We start from the raw sequence: 21,048 nt of genomic DNA, 5'->3' as shown, positions 1-21,048 counted from the left end.
CTCCACCATTGTTTCTAATCTCACCGCTACAGTATCTAATCTCACCGCTACAGTAATTAATCTCACCGCCACAGCTGTTTTTAACCTCACCGGAGGTAAAAACACCGCCCATCCAAACTAAGCCTAAAACGTCATAGGTAAGAAGGCTTGTGCAAGACGAAAGAGACCCATTTCAACCAAGTGCTTATGTTTTCTTTCCACAGTACCATTTTGATCAAAGGTTTGTGGATAAGAGACTCTAAAACGTATCCCACTTTGAGCAAGCAAATTAGAAAGGTTTCTAAACTCACCTCCCCAGTCCGTTTGCACCTCTTTTATAAACATTAAACTCGTTCATGACCAGCTTTTGAAACAGTTGAAAAGCAACTAAGGCTTCTGACTTAAGACTTAGCAGGTAGAGCCCACAATTTCTACTATAGGCATCTATAAAAACATCAAATAAAGAGTATGAGGGAAACTGGTGCTGGACCCAAAAGGTATATTTCAGCAAGTTGAAATGGCTGTGTATACATTATAGAAGACTTAAAGGGCAACTTGTGACATTTGCCTATGTAACAAGCAGTGCATAAAGGAATAACTTCTTTATTACATGATTTAAGTACACTAGCAACAACTTCAAAAGTTGGGTGGCCTAGATGTCTATGCCATAGCCAGTAGTCAGATTCTTCTTTAGCATTGCTGACGGCTATTAATGCATGAGACATTTCTTTTGAAGTCCTATTCACGTTGCTTTGAATATCAACACCAACTGAGAATTATTTTGCACCGTGTTTATGCCAACAGGTAATCGTAGAGGATCTCTCAACCTTGTCTCCACATCAATCAATACGGACATACCTCTTTCAAGGCTAAACGGCTCACGACTAGCAGTGATCACTACCATAAGAGGATCAAACTCTGAAGGGAGGCCATTAAGAATTGTTGCAATGTGCTCCATTTCCACAAACAATAAACATGTCAAAAACTTCCTTCACTAGTGTAATAAATTCACAAAGGGACATCTCCCCTTTCTTTATTAACCTTAGTTTGCAATGCAAATGCATCACTTTGGTTGACTGAGTCGAGTACAACCTCAAAAGTTTGCTCCAGATGGATGCTCAAGTTTCAGTTCCAACAAGCTGTGAGAGGATAGGTGCATTGATTGTAGAGAGAAGCCAAGAAGCCAATGCTCAATCCTGCTGCACATGGCGATAATATGGGACATTTTCGACTTTCTCACCAGTTTTAATGTACTTAATACTTCTGTTATGTCAAAAAATCCTTCTAAACCATGACTTCATATGGTTAGAAGAACTTGTTTCCACAGCAGAAAGTTGGAATCATCAAGGTAAACATTAATCTTTTTATTAGAAAAGATCTACCCAACCTTAACCTACTGCAGTGATTGCGATGATACTTCTTCATCACTATCACGCTCTCCCTCATCAGATGAACCATCCCGTGATGCCATAAATAAACAAAGAAGCTCAGGCTTCTATAATGATTGAATGAGCAAGCTCCAATACCATGTTAATACAACTAATAGCTACTAATTCAATCAACAAAAAATGGAAAAGTAATGAGAGAAAGACATGAGTTGAATAATTGAACTGTAAAGGAGAGAAAAAGAAAAATACAAGCTAATCTCTCATAAAATATCTAAGTCTATATTTATAGGCACTCACTTCTTAGCTACTAATTGCTACTTATAATTGAATAACAACAACTAATGACTCTACCAAACCACCTCTCAATAGCTATTGGTTACAACTATCAATATACTAACAGCTTTGACTCATTTATTTGTCACATAAGTCACATGTATAATAGGGTATAATCTTCCTTGCATTCAGACTTGGCCAAGTAGTAACTGTTTTCAAGATCCATTAACTAAATGGATAGCTTAGACAAACTGCGTAAATCTTATTCAGCATAGCATTAAGACCACCGATCTTTAGACCTAATATCTTTATCATTATGGACTTCATGCTGTTTTGCAGCAATGCCTGCACCCTGTCCGAGAACCCGGTTGATGGTAAACCATCTGCAAATTCCATTTGAACATCATTATCTAAAAGATCTCTGTCATCCTCCTCCAGCATCAGCCTGGAATTACTTGTCCCTTTTCCGTTTCCCAATACAATATCCTTAAACAAAACATGACCTTTATCCATCGTTTAATCCATCATATCCCCTTCATCAGGTGAAAAAATCCTCCTTACATAGTACCTTCTTCGCTGCCCTTCCAATGCCGGCATTGGAGTTAGCTCAATCTACCGGATTATCACTCATTTTTTCCCTTCTTCCTTTCTAAAGTATATGCATCAACGAGTTTATAGCTCATAAAACTCAATGATACAAGTTCAATGATCAATAGGAAAAGGAATATGGAGGTATATATATATTTCCTTTTGACAAGCATGGTAATGTCATGAGTTTAAAACTAGTTATCAGAAAAACAAACAAATAAATATTATTGGGGTTGGGTCTACACAAAATGGATTACAGTAATAGTAATATTAATAATTAAAAAAAAAGAAAGAAAGAAAAGAGAATAGGAAAGGATATGAATGTTAAAGTTTCCTTGTCATGGGAAAATAGGTATATAGGAGGAGTGAGTTTACATAATATAAATATATGACATAATCCTAATTTGGATGGCCAGCTGGACTTCTGTTCCAAGACAAGTAGGACGGATCACCAAGTGGCCTGCACATCATAATTAAACAAAGTATTTAACACATAAAATACATCTTAAAGACATACGGCAAAATCTTAACCTTGCTTATTGAGTTAAAACTTTTCATCGTCGGCACGAAGCTCACCTTGGCTTGATAACATAAAGAAGTATGAAGCAGACTGCTAAAAACAAGCACAGCCCTCCTACAATAATGTATGCAATTCCCAGGAAATCATTTTTCCCACCTATCCAACTTGTGGTTGAAAGTACCAACTTCTTCTTCCCCGAAAAACTGTAGGTGTTGTAATTGTTCTGGATTACGACCTGTATTTTCTCATTCGCTTGGAGGTCTTGCTCTATCTTCCCATACAGTTTCCTGAATGTCGGCAGTGCCGCAGTCCGCATCCATACCATCAGATCCTCTTGTTTACTTAACTGCATCCACAACCAAAATTCATAATCTCAAACCAGAACATCACTTAAATATGCAAATATGACAAGCACGGTATACTTACAGGTACAGAGGAATTCAGTTTTGCACCTCCGATCAAGCCTCCACTCTGGAAATTTTTCGGATATACATTCGATCCGAATTTATGCTCTTTGTCACTCTTCCATGCTATGTCATGTTTATTTACTTCTATTGTCTTACTATTCACCGAAAACACGTATGTGTCATTGAACAAACTCCATGCGACAAGACCACAGGGAACAATTGGACCATCCACCGTTTTGTCTTCAGGGCTACAATCTTTTGTGGATTTCTCATCTGACACGCTCCTCAATTGTTTATCACTCCGACTTTTTACATAACTGCAAATGTTTTTCCGCATTTAGAAAATATTTCGAAAGATGAAAACTAAAAATATTAAAAGGTTTTCAACATCAAGCTCCATAAAAGGAACTGCAAAAGAAATTTTATGCCTAAATCAGGTCCTTCTAAATCCAATAAAATGTAAACAATCATGAAACTTAAACATGGTATCAATAAACAAGTATAAATATAGAACATTTCTTTGAATAAGATTCCACGTACCGGCGATGGTTTTGGTAGTAGTTATCAAGCTGATAATAGATAAAAACAGGGCTTTTCATCAGCTTAGGAACCTGGAAAAGAGGAGGAATTATAAAGGAAAGGGTAAGTTAATACTCGTTAGCAGAATGGACATGTTAAGACGAAATGTCGAAGAACACGAAAAACAGATATAAGCTAGAAATCCCTTGAACATCATTAACAAACAAAACAAAAAAACAGAGAAAGCATTGGACTAACCGTCAAAGTCCTAACACAAGATTTATTAATTGATGGATTTTGGATAAATTTAAGCTTATCATTGGAATAATCAGAAGGAACACAACTTTCATCATAACGATCGACGATTTCCACCACCTATATACAACAAAGCAACAAAAGAATTTTAAGTTAAACATGGATCAATAGCAACGAACAAAATAAAAGAATAAACTACCTTTTCTGAAGCAGACAATGAAACAAGTCCCAATGGGATGAAGATGATTCCTATGATGGTAAATGTTGAAATGACCTGAAAATACCCCCCCCCCAAAAAAAAAGTATTAAAATAAATATGAGAAAAATCATAGCTTCCTCCTACCTAGGTAGATCCGAGTAAAAAGATAGAGCTAAAGTTTGAGACATAATGAATGTGTTCAAGTGCTTATGTCATCAAAGTTCCATACATACATACACACATACATGCATACATACATATATACATACATATACATATGTATATGTTCATACCAATCCAGGTGTAAGAATAGGTTTGCAAGCAGGAAGCTCTTGCTGCGTGAACCTAGAATCTGCAACCAAACAAAACAAATATGAGAATTTAACAAAAAGCCCAATCCTTGATTCCGAAAAAAAAAAAACTACATAAAATCCTTAACCATTCACCAAGAACAAATTATCAAAAAATGGACACGAAACTATATACTCATCAAATTCCAACCAAAACCCAGAGTTTCTTTTTCCTTGTTGTTTTGACATTGGGTATTATGACCCACATTGCACCCATTAACAGATTGATGAAAAAGAAAAGAAATGATAATAAATAAATAAAATCCAGCAAGGCAATGCGGTAGTGAGAGAGATGAAGAGGAAAGGGGGGAAAGAAGGGAACATACATACGGGTTTTCTGGAATGCTTTTTGCTGGAAGATTTAGAAGTTGAACCACCACCAGCGGCGGAGCTCGTGGTGGCTCCGTTGGTATCCATATCGTATGAAATAGTTTGTTGTGGAAAAGTGGATTTTTTGGAATATTAGGGGGGTGGCCAAGGAAAGGGCAAGACTATAATAAAAGAAAATTTGATATTAAGAAAAAAAGAAAGTTGGTTAGGCAGCTTGGAGTGGTAGGAATGAATAGACAATTACAAAACGATTGGAAATGAGAGAGAATCGGATAGTCTTTAATGTAAACTTATAATAGACAACCTTAATACCTCTATCATATCATACCTGTCCATTGGATCGAAAATTGATTAAAATATTAGTCACGAGAAAAATATTTAATTGATTGATTTAAGAATTAGTATGCACAAATTGAATTGAGTAAAAAACCGATTGAACTAAATTTTTACTTTTTAATATTTTTTTATAAATTTTTAATGATCTATTTAATCAAGCTAGATAAACTGGTCCTAGCAATTGGATCGGTGATCCGATTGCCTAATCAATTCAGTCATCGATCCAATTCCAAAAATCTTGGTAAAATTATTTGATACTAAAAATTACAAGAGTAAAATAATAATTTTAAATTTCAAATTAGGATGGAGTGAAGTCTTAACATTTATTACGATTGTCACGCTTCATTAAATGCATTTATTTATTCAATTAATTGCACCATATATCTTCAAACTATGATTCTTATTTTATATTGGTTTTCTAACTTTAAAATACTCTAATTATATCTTTAAATTATAAAGGTTATATCAATTCGGTCCTTCAATTACTAAAATAGTTGATTTAACCATTAAATTACACATCATATCTTATGTGACATGATTTAAAATGAAAATTTTAAAGAACTATGAATATTGTAAAAATATATGTCGAAAAAATTCTTGATTTTGAGGTTTTCAAGATTTTACAAAAGTAATATCGTTATCTCTCTTTTTTGATTTATTTTGTTTTTAGTTTTATTTTTAAAAGTTAAGCGGCAACGTTTTACTTTTATTTAAATTCTTTATTTTAAATTATGTCATATAATATTTGATGTATCATTTAATGATTAAATTAATGTTTTAATAATGGAATGGCCTAATTAATATAACATCAACAGTTTAAGGATGTAATTAGAATATTCTCAAGTATGAGGACCAATTCAAAGTGTAAGTCATAATTTGGAGATGTTTGGTGCAAAACTCCCCCATTTGGAGTGATAGTAGAATTTTTAATTTCGAAAATAAGTTTAAAAAATCACAATGTGTTTTTAATTCGTATTAAAAATAAAAATAAAAATAAAAATAAAAATAAAAATAAATAAATGAGAGCTTTTTTCTTTTATAGTTGTGAAGTTAAAAGGTGAATTTGTTGATTTTACCTTCAATTGTAACTGAACTAATAATAATAAAATAGGAGATGAACACAAAAGTTTGATTACGTAGTTCGAGAACTTCTTACTCAATGGACTTCGCCTAGAGAGTAATTTGATATAAATAAACTCATACAAAATATAATTTAAGTCCATTTCAGTTAGGGGTGTGCAAAATTAGGGTAAAACTGAAAAAATTCGATTAGCTGACCGAATTCAGTTAATCGGTCGGTTAGCCGAATTAATTCGATTGGGGGTCAATTAATAATTTTTTGAGTTTTCAGTTAACGGCTAATTCAGTTCGAAACCGGTTAGTTAACCGAATTTTTTAGTTAACCAAAAAAATTAATAAATAAAATTATAATATATAAATAGCCTAGTATATTTACTCAAATCCAATCCAACATAAACCCAATCTAATATATATAAACCCAAGTACCCAACCCAACCCAACCCAATCATAAAAATTACTGTAGAGGCCCAAATTTGCCCGGCCCAACAAATTAAAATCAAACCTAAATCCTACCCAATTCACAAACCCAATTACAAAATCAGACCCAAAACTAAGCCCAAATAATAAAAACCCTAGCGCAATACAACCTAAACTTATTAAAAAAAAAAAAGACAAAACCCTAGCCACCTTACTTCCCACTTGCATCTACTCCACCACCTTGTCTCCCACTTGCACCTACACCATCAAATGGAGAAGAGACATAGAATGATAAGAAATGTATGTAAGATGGCTATAAAAGCAAAACCAAAAGTCCATTGTAGGAGGGAGAGGAGGAAAGAATTGTATTTTTGAAAGGTTTTTTTAATACAAAAAAAAGAGAGAAGAATGCAAAAGCAAAAGGTTTGCAAGCAAATCTGAAATAAAAAAAGCGAGTATTGAAGAAGAAAAGATTCAAACGCGTTAAGGTTTTTATTTCTTTTTTCCTTTTTATTTTCACTTTCTTTTGTACATATAAACATTTTATCTTTTTTTCTTTTCTTTCGAAAATAGTATTCATATATTTAGATATAAAAATAAAAAAGAAAACAAAAAATAATACATTTTTTAAATTCCAGTCACCACGCACGGTGGCCGGCGACAGCGGCAAAGACAGTAAACGGCGTCGGTCCGGCTCCTGGGTACTGACCGAACCATGGCCGGAATGGGGAAAGAGGGAGAGAGTTGAGAGCTTTGTTTTATTCTTTTTATTTTATTATTTTTACTATTATTTATATTATTATTATTATTTCTCATGTATATATTATTATTTATATTATTATTATATTATATATACCCTCTCCATATTTATTTATATTATTACTATCATTATTGTTACTTCTATTATTTTTTATTTCTGACTACTATTATTATATATATATATGTATTATTGTTCGTATTATTATTATTATTATTATCACCCTATTGTTATTACTTTACTTTTGTATTCTAATATATTATTAATATTACTCATATTTTCATTATTTTTGCTATTACTATTATTATTATATATTAGTGTATATTTTTATGTATATATATATTTATATATAGTATTGTTTTTATTACTTTAATTTAATATTTTATTATATTTGCTTTTGTATTTCTATATTTATTATTATTATTATTATATAGTAGTGTGTATTTCTATTATATACATATATATATTTTTATGTATAGTATTATTATTTACTTTACTTTAATATTATTATTATTATCGTTATATCCAACCCAATAATAATTCTTTCATAAAAGTAATATTCGTATTTGGTAATTGAGACAATCGTGCCCTAACTTACTGGGTTTGATTTTCTCCTTTAACCTAAATAACGGAATACTCTTTTAAATCGCGACATGAGTTTTGAAAAATGCTTATTCTCGGAGATACGAGGTGTTGTGCCCTAACTTACCGGGTATGGCATTTTGTTACCTCAAAATAAGATTTTTGCAAGTAAAGGCAATATTCGGTGTTCGGAAATTCGAGGAAACGTGCCCTAACTTACTGGATTTCGATTTTCCTCGTTCACCTTAACTAACTGAATAACCTTTTGAAATACACGAATTTTTATATAAAAGGCAAGCTCGCTCTCGAAAATTCAAGATGTCGTGTCCTAACTTACTGGATGTGACATTTTATATTGTGAGACGAGAAGGTCTTTAACATTTGAGCATTTTCTTTACAAAGATGGATCATATTTTAAATTCTTTCAACTTTTCAAATTTTCGACACTAAGACACTAATTAATCAACTAGGTACCAATTTTGGGCGTATCGAGGGTGCTAATCCTTCCTCGTGCGTAACCGACTCCAGAACTTATTTTCTAATTTTCGTAGACCAAAAATTATCGTTTTAGTAAATCTTAACTTTTATTAAAATGATTAATTTAAGGTGATCCGATCACACCTCATCAAAAAAGATTGGTGGCGACTCCTCTATTCGTTTTCATTTCCAAAATCCTAAGTCGATTCCCGTTTTTTCAAAAAAAATGGTTACGACAGCTTGGCAACTCCACTGGGGACTAAATAAGAGAGTCAAGCCACAAGTTGATTAACTTTTGTCTTTTTATCGAAAATTGAAAATCTGGTTTTGAAATACGATCCTTTCATTGCATTTCATCAGCTTTTTTTGTGGTTTATGATATAATACTTGCTGCATTGGTTTGAGTCCTTAAATAGTTTTTGTAATGACCCAAAATTCAAGTGCACCGGAAAAGTACATTAACGGGCCTCCGTCTTAGTAAATCGAGTTCGAAATAATTACTAGAAATATTTATGAGTTTAGCGATGTGTTTAATTAGGTTTAAATTAGGTGAATTTAGCTTAATTTAGAGTAATTAGTAAAAATGACTAAATTGAATAAGGAGTAAAAGTTTAATTATAAATTAGTAGGAAATAATAAGGACCAAATAGGGAATTAAGCCTATTTGGGAAGATGAGGTAAAAAAGGAGTAAAAATCTACTCGGTTATATAATATAATTTTGACAAGTAGATGGTAAAAAATAAATAATAAATAAATAAATAAATTATTATTATATATTATTAGTAACTAAAGTGAATAAAAGAAAGAATAAAGAAAAGAAACAAAAAGAATAGAGAAAAGAGAACAGAAAGCATTCGAGCAGGGGAAGGAAAGAAGAAAATAAAAGAGAGAAAAGGGGAAATAGGGTGAAACTTGGAGTTTAATTGGTAAGTTCAATCATGTCCTTTTCTCTTAATTTTGATGTTCTAAAAGTATTAAAACAAGGTTTTGATAGAATTAAGTTAGTAGTTTAGAAGTTTTTAAGTTTTTAAACAAAGTTCATGGTGAACAAAATGATGAAATAGGGGTTTAATTGAATGAAATTAAGTTAGAATAGAGATTGAAATGTAAAGTAAACTATAAGTTATGTGTTTTAGAGACTAAATTGAGAAAAATTTGAAATTAGGAAAATATGTTGAAAATTTAATAGCTAAAATTGAGTTTAAATGAAATTTGAATAGAAATAAAGTGTGAATTGGTGTTGTAAATTTGGTTATTAACATTTTTCACAAAACAGTCTTGGGCAGTGGTAGTGTATAAATCGAACTAGAGAATTAGAAAAAATATGTAATTAAATCTTATTGAGTGTAGTTTCTTATAGAAAAAACGGTGTAAGCAACGAAATATAGATCATGAGATATTATAAGTTTGGTGAGACAAGATCAGAATGAATTCGGGTTCCCCTATTCTAACTTTGAAAAATTATTAAAAATTGTACAAAAATAATTATGGGTTGGAATTTATATGTTTAAAATACTTATTGAATCTATTTTCAATATAATTAAACGGGAACATCGTTCGAATCTTGTACAATGAGATAATTAATTTTTAGTGAAGAATGGTCAGAACTATTTGACAGCAGAACAGGGGCAACTTTAAAGAATAAACTGTACTTATTGGCTAAATCAAAAAATTCTAAAAATTTTATGGTAAGAAGATATGTGAGTCTAGTTTCAAGTAAAATTATTGGATCTTAATTTGGAGTTTCCTAGCTCAAGATATAAATGATTTAGTAACAATGACTCAAGTAGACAGCTTTGAATGAACATTTAAGTAAATAGTGGAATTATATGTATAAAAATGGTTAAATTTGCATGTTTAGGCTCATGGATTAAATTGAATTGTGTTATATTGATGATTATAAATTATTATTATTTTCGTAGTTAACAAAAAACCCAAGACATCGGCGCACAAAGGAAAGGAGAAAGCTATCGAGGATTAAAGAGAAATTTACGGTTTGTATTACTATAATTCAAACTACTTTTTATTAAATGTTTTATATCAATTCTATATTTAATAAGTGAGTTATAAGGTAAGTATTGATATTTGAGTTGAATGAGAATTTAATTGAATGGTGAATGTGTATGTATAATTGAATTGTAAATTGATTTGAATGTGAAAATTTTAATTGAAAAGTAATCTTGGAATGGAAATGAAAGTGAATTGAGAATTGAAATACCCTATTAACTAGTCGGGCTAAGTCGGATATAATTGGCATGCCATAGGATCTGGAAGTGTACGAGAATTTGCCGCTTTACTTGATCGAGCACTTTATGTGTCGTATTTGAGCACCTCGTGTGTCGTATCGTGCACCTTGTGTGTCGTTTTAGGCACTTTATGTGTCGTATACTGATAAGGTACTGTGTACCGTTTTAGGCACAATGTGCCATACTGGTGTGTTGGGTTGGAATCCGTGTATCCGTCAAAGTCCGAATTTGTTAATAGGGTGAATATCTAAAATGAGAAATTTAAAATAAATTGATTGATTATATTATTGAAATATTGAAAGAAACAAAAAAGTTGAATAATGGATTGAAATTGAGATTGAAAATGAAAGGTATGAACTTAATGTTCATGTATTGATTGAAATTGTTACATGTAATATGTGATGGAAACTGAAGAATAGCTAAAAATTGTATCGTTATTATTAATTAATGAAAGTTTAAGAATGAATTGATATTTGTGAAATTAGATAGTTACATGTTTGGTAATTATTGCTATTATAATTTGAATTATGGTAATACCACTGAGTATGGAATACTCAGCGTGCGGTTGTTTCCGTGCGCAGGTTAATAGGAGTCTAGTACCCCGGTCCAGCATTTGAACGATCCCGACTCTAACAAATTTTGGGTGACGTTTTCTTTCTTAATTGAAAGTGGCATGTACTAGGTGTTGTATAAGTTATATAGATATGCTTGCAATATTGGTTATAAGAATGGTATACCATATTTTGTTATTAGTTTGATAAAATGGTAAATATTATATTATATAATTTGGTATTAAGTTGGAATGAAAAATAAGCGAAGTTATTAGTTAATTTGGATTAATATTATGAATGTTTAGTTATTAAATGACTATGTTAATGAATTGGTTATTATTTAGATATATTTAGGTTTAAATTGTTTTTGATTGTGCCATTGGTTTTGGATTAGTTTGGTTTTTGGTTTGAATTTGCAGGGGGTTTTATGTAAAAATTAAGAAGAAATGCTGTCGAAATTTTTGTAAAAAAAAAAATCTCTGAATACTCAAACAAGTCCCGTTCCATTCCACTTTAATACTTGTGTTGGGCTTTGAAAGTCCATTATAGGGACATAATTCTTCAATTATACTATGAATGTTATAACAATTGTAAAATATCCATAAGTTGTCTGATATATCCGGTAATGCCTCGTAGCCCTGTTCCGGCGATGGTTTGGGGTTAGGGGGTGTTACAGTTTTGCATCGCATTGCATGACCGTTGTGGTCACACCTTTTAAGTGGGAGTGAGAAACTATGCTTTCGTGAGGTTTTCACCTCCGTATGGGTTAGAGGATCGCTTCCAGAATACATCCGTACCTATGCCTTCGTGAGGTTTTCACCTCCGCATGGGCATAAGGAAATGTATTCCCCTGAACTGAACTTGGTCCATATGAGCCTATAATGGGTGAGGATCAAGGAATCTTCTGGTTCTGGTACCTTTGCTTCAGAACCGAACTACATTTAGAGAACTTTAAGTGCTTGCCCCAGGTAGTATAAGGATGACCTTTAGTACCTACCTTTATAAGTGTTTGTTTATTACATCTTTTTGTATGATACTAAATTCTTTTTTATTTTATTTTATTTGTCATCATCGCATACCATTCATCATTAAAAGGTGTCGATTCAAGGTTCGATTTCTGAGTTAGAAAGTTTTATAATGAGGAACGAATACCTTAGTAAAGTGGAGGACAATACTTTTGTCGTACCTGGTCAGAGAAAACCCAGTTAGAGAAAGGAGATAGTGTCACTGAGGGATATACGTCAGAATTATGGGATTTCACCCGTGTTAATTCGATGCAAAATGAGTTGCAGGAGCTGAGAAACATTTGGGCCCAATGGGATGATAAAGTTAAGCAGCTTTTCTATCGGAATTATGGAGACCTTCCATATTTGCTAGACGTCAAGGTAGATAGACACTTGTTTCGAGCTATGGTACAGTTCTGGAACCCTGCTTATAGTTGCTTTACATTTGGGGATGTTGATCTTGTACCTACTTTGGAGGAGTATACGACTTTATTGCGTTGCTCGAAGATTCAGGGTCACAAGGCTTATGTGAGGCCTGCTAGCGTTCCAACTTTTACGAAGAAGTTGGTAATGATTACTGGGATGAGTGAGCAGTGGGCTGTAGCTCGTGTGCAGTAAAAGGGTGATAGTAAATGCATTCCATGGGCCGTTTTAAGGGATTTGATATCGACACATCCAGACGTGAAGAAAAAGGTCGACGTCCTAGCTTTAAGTATTTACGGCATGGTGATTTTCCCAAAGGCGTTGGGGTATATGGATGAGGCGGTTGCGGGTTTATTCGATCGACTTGGTAAACAGAACACACTTGTGCCCACGATCCTAGCTGAGACGATAAGATCCTTGAATGCATATCGAAGAACCGGTGAAGGAAAGTTCATTGGATGTGCACAGTTACTGTTGGTCTGGTTTCATAGCCACTTCTGGAAGCTTGATAAGGATCCTTGCTGAGTATTCTTTGAGGGTTATTCTCCCTTAACGGAAGTTGTAGACATGCCTAGAAGAGATGACATTTCAGAAGAGAGGTGGATAGATATTCTTCAGAATCTTCGAAAGGAAGATGTTATGTGGAAGGCTCCTTGGTTGGTTTCTAGTGAAGTCCTTTACCGATGTGGCAGTTTCGATTGGGTCCCTTTGCCAGGAATTTGGGGAGTTGTTGGATATACACCATTGCTTGTTCTAAGGCAGTATCAAGCAAGGCAGTTTATACTGGCTACACAGGGTTTAGCTCAGAGCGATTTCTCTTATAAAGGTGATCACTACAAGAAGAAGATGCGGGAGATTTCTGAGGCTTGGAAGAAGCCTTTCTGTATGAAGATCTTGACTGAAGGCTCGACGTCAACTCCTGAGTATAAAGGGTCGTTTAGTAAGAGATTCAACGATAATATCCCTAGTCCGATTTTGAGAGAGGCTCCATTTTCTAGAGGAGAACTTGCGAGTGATCCCGTCGGAGTTGGAGGTTATGAAGAAAGAGTTTGAAAGGAAGAATTCAGAGCTAGAAAAGAGGATTGAGAAACTCGAAGAGGAGAAAATGTGCTTAAGTCTCGATGTTGATGTTCAAAAGATGGAAGTCGAGAAGATAAAAAAGGAAAAGAGGAAGGTCGAGGAAGATCGAGATGACCTAAAGACACATTATAAAAAAGCTCAGATGACACTGAAAAGGGTCAGATTAGGGAAATCTTCAGAGCAATGGCAACAAGAGATTCAAGAAGAAAGAGTCAAGGCTGAGTATTGGGAGAAAAAGTTCCAAGAAATGCAGTCTTGTAATCAGGCCCTAGAGAAGGAAAATTAAAGGTTAAAAGTTAAGGTGTCAGAGCTTAGACGATCCCTTTATCATTACCGAAGTCGTAACTCTGCAATTGAGTTAAAGGCAAGCTTGGACAAGATTGAGAATATGAAGCATAACATTAGAGAGTTAGAAGCGGCACTACAGGATTATGAGGTACGGATTGAGCAGCTCGAGACAAGAGAAGAACAGTGGATGGGAAAACTTCACCATCTTCGGGATCAATTAAGAGATAGGGATCATGTCATGGAAGAGGCCCTAGTTCAGATTCGAGAGGTTGCTAAATACTTGCAAGATTTGGCAATACAAGCTAGAACACTGAGTATGATGTATGAGTCATCGTCAGACAAAGGATGAGAGTTAGCATTATTATTAGATAGGGTTAAGACTCTAGGCCTACGGGCAAAAATGTATTTGTAATCTGTTTTACGAAAAGATTTTTGTTCCTTAAATAACATTTTCTAAAATGAAACTGAATCAGAATTGACATCTTTTTGCATTCATGCATTTGCATTTCATCACATCATATGTATTCGAGTTTATAGAAAGACCCTAATTAGTTAAAATTATTAGGGAGAAGGAGAGTGGGAGAAAAAAAATCTGGAAGCAACACATCCTTACAGTACACGCGCTAAGTCGAGAAATATGGACCAAAATTTGAAAAGTTACAGAAAGACATGCAGGACCAATTGCAAGAGTAATTGGCAAAAATGCAAAATGATATGAGGGAGCAAATGATGGAAGCTCAAAGGAACATGATAGCTGAGATGGCTCAACTACTAAGAGCCATTGACAAGGGAAAGACTCCCATGGCAATCACTAAAGAGGAGAATGAGGGTTATCCCCCTGGTTTCACTCCACCTCACGTACAAACCCAACCTGAGCCATATTCCCGAAGGTCATCTATCACTATAAGGTTTCAATAAAGGCCGACCGATACTGGAATCCCCATAAATTTCCCAACTGATTTAGGATTCAATTTGGGCGATAATCCTGCAAATCCTGTTATTCCTGATTTAGACATGGTTGAAAAAGATGACTTAAGAACTGAGGCTGCAAGACAGTTGAAAGAACGCTGCAAATGGTTGGAGGAAAAATTTAAGGTTTTAGAAAATGCTGATGGGCATCATAGAGTTGATGCCAGAGATTTAAGCTTGGTTCCAGATTTGGTGCTTCCTCACAAATTCAAGATGCCAGAATTTGAGAAGTACAATGGGACTACTTGCCCGGAAGCCCATATTACGATGTTCTGCAGATGAATGGCAGATCATATCAATAATAACCAACTATTAATTCACTGCTTCCAAGAAAGTCTGGTTGGGGTCGCTTTTAGATGGTACAACCAACTAAGTCGCGCCTCGATCAATTCATGGAAAGATCTAGCACAAGCTTTCATGAAGCAGTATGGACATGTGGCAGATATAGCCCCTGATAGAATCACTTTACAGAATATGAAAAAAAAAGCATAATGAGAGCTTTAGGCAGTATGCCCAGCGATGGAGAGAGGTGGCCACACAAGTCCAACCTCCTCTATTGGAAAAGGAAACCACTATGCTCTTCATCAACACCCTGAAAGCACTTTTTATTAACCACATGCTGGGAAGCGCAACCAAAAGTTTTTCAGACATAGTAATTTCTGGAGAAATGATAGAAAACGCAATAAGATGTGGGAAAATAGAGGCTAGGGAAAACGCCAAGAGGTTAACATCGAGGAAGAAAGAGCACTAGATGAATAATGTAAGCTCATATTCAAAATCGATCACCGTAAGCCAACCAAAGTCCACAACCACTGGTCAGCAGGGCCCACCCAGACAAGAGCCCAATATAAAGCAAAATAGGGAGAAACTCCAATTTACGCCCATTCTAATGACGTACAATGAGTTATACCAAAGTTTATTCGATGCACATGTCGTGTCTCCATTATATCTAAAGCCAATGCAACCTCCATACCCCAAATGGTATGACGAAAATGCCCAATGCGAATACCATGTAGGAGCCACAGGACACTCGATAGAAAACTGCACCATTTTCAAGAAATTGGTTGAAAGACTCATCAACATGGGCATCGTGAAATTTGACGATACATCCAGTGCAGAGAATCCATTACCCAACCATGGAGATATGGGGATAAATGCGATAATTGAGAGTTCGGGGAAAGAAATTAAGGTGAATATTGCAGAAGTGAACACCTCGCTGAAAGAAGTATGGAAGAAAATGGTAGAAAGAGGGTTGATAACACAGAATTCAAGGGTCAGACCCCGAGAAGCAAAAAATTATTGCTAGTTCCATGATCAAGAAGATCACAAGATTCAGAAATACAGCGAATTCAGGGTTTTATTACAAGGATTGATGGATAATAAGGAGCTGGAATTCTTTGAATATGTTGGGAGCCCAGAAGAAACAAATGTGTGTGCCTCCGAAGAGAGGTCGATGAAGGACGTTTACAAAGTCAACCACCCAGTGGTTATCATATCGCGTCCGAGAATAAATGAAGTTGGGGCACAAGTTGCACCAAAGGTCGTAATCCAGAAGCTCGTTGCTTTCCCTTATAAAGATAGCAAAAGGGTGCCGTGGAACTATAGCTGCAATGTGACAATCCCGGGAGAGGAGATCCCGATTAATGCATCAGAGGAAGGTCAAGATGAGGGTTTTTATACGTGCAGTGGAAGGCGTTATACCCCAAATACAAAAGTCGAGCAGGTTAAAGGAAAATCATTAGCAATTGAACAAGAGAAAGAGAAGCCGGCGGGACCTGAACCAACTGTTAATGAGCCAGTGACTGAAAAAGAAGCAAAAGAATTCTTAAAATTCTTGAAGCACAGCGAATATAGTGTCATAGAACAGTTGCACAAACAGCCAGCTCGTATATCGGTACTGGCCTTACTCTTGAGCCCCGAAACCCATCGCAGCGTATTGATGAAGGTGCTGAATGAAACTTATATTGCTAACGATATCTCTGTAAACAAACTGGGCCACTTAGTCAACAATATAAGTGCCGACAACTTCATTTTCTTTAACGACGATAAAATACCACCGAGAGGTATGGGGTCCACAAAGGCTCTGTACATTACCGCACGTTGCAAGGGATTCACATTGCCGGGGGTATTGATTGATAATGGATCGGCACTAAATGTCCTACCTCTATCCATATTAAATAAGTTGCTCGTGGATAGTTCCCATAAGAAAACATGCCAAAATGTGGTCAGGACGTTCAATGGTACCGAAAAGAAAGTAATAGGGAGGATCGAAATACCCCTTTTAATTGGCCCTAGCACGTACGAGATAGATTTCTTGGTAATGGACATCAGGCCCTCTTACAATTGCTTATTGGGAAGGCCTTGGATTCACTCAGCGGGGGCAGTGCCGTTATCATTACATCAAAAGCTCAAATTTATAACGGAAGGACGATTGGTGACCGTGAATGCGGAAGAAGATATCATTGCATCCGTTACCAGCAATGCACCATATGTAGGGACAGATGATGAAGCCATAGAGTGTTCTTTTCGGTCATTAGAATTTGTAAATGCGACCTTTGTTGTTGAAGGAAATAAGATCCCGACGCCCAGTATCTCTAAAACTACAAGAATGGGCCTACTATTGACAGTTGGGAAATGAGCTTTGCCAGGGAAAGGGCTTGGAAGAAGCCTATAAGGGAAGGTTGAAGCACTTATGCTCATGGACAAACGAGACCACTTTGGCTTAGGATTCAAGCCAGATGCAAAACAAAAGAAAAAAGAGCAAGAGAAGAAACAAGAAAGGAGAAGTGCGCGTTTAAGTGGGGAAGAGGTTAAGTGGGAGCCGATGACCTTTCCCCACATATCCAGAACATTCGTGTCAGGAAGGACTATTTACTCTGAAGGAAGAGCAACAAGGAAAGAATTTTCTGAAGAAATATTGGAAGACTTAAGCATTAACGCCGCATATGAAGAAGGGAATGGAGTTGAAGATTTGTCGGACATTCGCCCTTATGAGCCGGAAAGTGTTCTGAATAATTGGACTACGGAAGAGATTCCTATAGTCTTTAGAACTAACACAGAGTAATACTCAAAACACACCTATTACTTCAGGCCTAGGAGTAATAAGTGTCCTTTTGTGAAATAGGTTTATGTTTGAAATTGTTATTTCAATGAAATGCATCCTTTTGACTTATTTCGTGCAAATATTCTTTTATTCTTTCATTCATGATCATGCCATACATATCATTATTCTTAGATTCTCTTGTTCTTTGTATCTTTCTTCGCACCTACAACAGGTCTCCAGATATCAACGATATGAGTGACGTTGCTACTAACTCAGAGTCTCCTTTTGAGCGAGATATATGTCTAGAGGGATCTCAGAACTTTGAGGATGACGGAGACTGTAACTTATCGCCTGATTTGTTAAAGATGGTAAAACACAATGAGAAACAGATTCTACCCCACAAAGAGACTGTAAAAGTCGTAAACTTGGGAGATGAAATAGAAAAGAAAGAAGTAAAGATCGGGGCTTGTATTACCACTAAGACAAAGCGGGACCTTGTGGAGTTACTCCAGGAGTTCAAGGATGTCTTTGCATAGTCATATCAAGACATGCCTGGGCTAAGTACTGACATTGTGGTACACAGACTCCCCATCAAAGAAGAATGCAAGCCAGTTCAGCAAAAGCTTCGAAAGATGAGACCCGATGTGTTGTTGAAAATAAAAGAGGAGGTCAAGAAGTAATTCGATGCTGGTTTCCTACAAGTGGTTAAGTACTCGGAATGGGTAGCCAATATTGTCCTTGTCCTTAAGAAAGATGGAAAAGTACGGATGTGTATGGACTACAGGGATCTGAACAAAGCCAGCTAGAAGGATAATTTCCCGTTGCCTCATATTGACACTTTAGTGGATAACACGGCAGGTTACTCACTCTTCTCCTTCATGGACGGTTTCTCAGGGTACAATCAGATCAAAATGCATCCTGAAGACATGAATAAAACCACATTTGTGACCATATGGAAAACCTTTTGCTATAAGGTGATGCCGTTTGGATTGAAAAATGCGGGAGCAACATGTCAGAGAGCCATGGTAACCCTATTCCATGATATGATGCATAAAGAAATTGAAGTCTACGTTGACGAAATGTTCGCCAAATCTCGGACTGAAGAAGAGCATGTGCAAGTCTTGAGGAAATTATTTTTGAGGTTGAGAAAATTCCAGCTGAAACTCAATCCAGCAAAATATACCTTCGGGACCAGGTCAGAAAAACTGCTAGGATTCGTGGTTAGTGAAAAAGGGATTGAGATTGACCCAGATAAAGTCAAAGCCATACAAGAGTTGCCTCCACCACGAACTCAGAAGGAAGTTCGGAGATTCTTAGGAAGATTAAATTACATCGCTCGGTTTATTTCACAACTAACCGAGAAATGTACCCCATATTCCGTCTCCTTAAGAAACACAACCCTAGTGTTTGGGACGAGGAATGCCAGAAGACTTTCGACAAGGTTAAGCAATATTTGTCTAACGCCCCAGTGTTGACACCACCTAGCCCAGATAAGCTACTAATACTGTATTTGGCGGTATTTGAAAATTCTATGGGATGCGTGCTTGGCCAACACGATGAATCTGGAAGGAAAGAAAAAGCAATATACTACCTCAGTAAAAAGTTTACTGAATATGAGGCGAGATACTCGTTCATTGAAAAGTTGTGTTGTGCCTTAATCTGGACAACCCGAAAACTGAGACAATATATGTTGTACCACACAACTTGGCTGATCTCTAAAATGGATCCCCTGAAGTATTTGATGGAGTCGACTGCTTTGAACGGGAGAATGGCCCGATGAAAAATTCTACTTTCTGAATTCGATATAGTCTACGTGAACAAGAAGGCCGTAAAAGGGAGTACGATAGCAGATTTTCTGGCCAGCAGAGCCCTAAAGGACTACGAGCCTCTGAACTTTGACTTCCCAAATGAAGATCTAATGTATATAGCAACCACTGAAGGAGACCCTCAAGAAGGTCATCCTTGGAAGCTAAACTTTGACGGAGCATCAAACGCTATGGGTAACAGAATCGGGGCAGTCCTGGTATCCCCAAACGGAGATCTTTACCCATTCACTAGTAAGTTGGATTTTAACTGCACGAACAATATGGCAGAGTACGAAGCATGTATCATGGGAATTCGTAAGGCCATAGAGCGTAAAATCAAGGTGTTAGAAGTATACGGAGATTTTGCCCTAGTGATTTATCAACTCAAAGATGAATGGGAGACGAGAGACCCCAAGTTGATCAATTATCGAAGGCTGATCCTTGAATTAATTAAAGAGTTTGATGATATTGTCTTCTGCTACCTCTCGCGAGAAGAAAATCAGATGGCTGACGCCCTAGCAACTTTAGCTTCTATGATCAAGGTGAACCAACCAGAGGATGTGAAACCAATCCAAATGAGCATTTACGAGGCCCCGGCTCATTGTTACAACCTCGAAGAAGAAGAAGAAAATGATGATCACCCTTGGTACCACGATATCCTGCGATATGTGAAGAATTGTGAGTACCCCGACCAAGCTACTCAGAACGACAAAAGAACGTTGAAAAGACTGGCCCATGACTATGTCTTAGATGGGGAGATCCTATATAAAAGAAGGAAGGATCAAGTACTGTTGAGATGTGTAGATGCTATAGAGGCTAAGAAAATCTTAGAGGAAGTCCATGAGGGCGTCTGTGGGACACATGCTAATGGCTTTACAATGGCTAGGAAAATTATGAGGTTTGGTTATTATTGGCCCACCATGGAAGGAGACTGTATTAACTACGCCAAAAGATGTCATAAGTGCCAAATCTATGGAGACAAGATTAATGTACCTCCCTCACCTCTGCATGTCATGATTTCGCCATGGCCTTTCTCAATGTGGGGTATGGATGTGATTGGGCCAATATCACCAAAAGCTTCAAATGGGCATCGTTTCATCTTTGTGGTCATCGATTATTTCACCAAGTGGGTGGAAGCCGCTTTATATGCCAATGTTACAAAATCGGCAGTTAGCAAGTTC

General features: G+C 35.9%; 2 protein-coding genes across 2 annotated transcripts; one reads left to right on the top strand and one right to left on the bottom strand.

Moving 5' to 3' along the window:
• Positions 1 to 2,426: 2,426 nt before the first annotated feature.
• On the bottom strand, positions 2,427 to 5,082 carry LOC108454816 (ALA-interacting subunit 1-like). Its single transcript, XM_017753397.2, has 8 exons — positions 4,805 to 5,082; positions 4,422 to 4,480; positions 4,129 to 4,203; positions 3,933 to 4,049; positions 3,696 to 3,766; positions 3,175 to 3,472; positions 2,805 to 3,094; positions 2,427 to 2,688 (listed from the first exon to the last, which is right to left on the bottom strand). Exons 1-8 carry the CDS (start codon positions 4,893 to 4,895, stop codon positions 2,628 to 2,630), a joined length of 1,062 nt encoding a protein of 353 aa, XP_017608886.1. The 5' UTR covers positions 4,896 to 5,082; the 3' UTR covers positions 2,427 to 2,627.
• An 11,018-nt stretch (positions 5,083 to 16,100) lies between these two features.
• LOC128294070 (uncharacterized) lies at positions 16,101 to 17,657 on the top strand. The gene is made up of 3 exons (XM_053029800.1): positions 16,101 to 16,244; positions 16,326 to 16,905; positions 17,023 to 17,657. Exons 1-3 carry the CDS (start codon positions 16,101 to 16,103, stop codon positions 17,655 to 17,657), a joined length of 1,359 nt encoding a protein of 452 aa, XP_052885760.1.
• Positions 17,658 to 21,048: the final 3,391 nt, after the last annotated feature.

The sequence above is a fragment of the Gossypium arboreum genome, chromosome 6 (genome assembly GCF_025698485.1).
Source record: "Gossypium arboreum isolate Shixiya-1 chromosome 6, ASM2569848v2, whole genome shotgun sequence".
Lineage (NCBI taxonomy): Eukaryota > Viridiplantae > Streptophyta > Magnoliopsida > Malvales > Malvaceae > Gossypium > Gossypium arboreum.
Note: the sequence above shows the minus strand (reverse complement) of the source record. Positions and strands in the feature narration are given on the sequence as shown.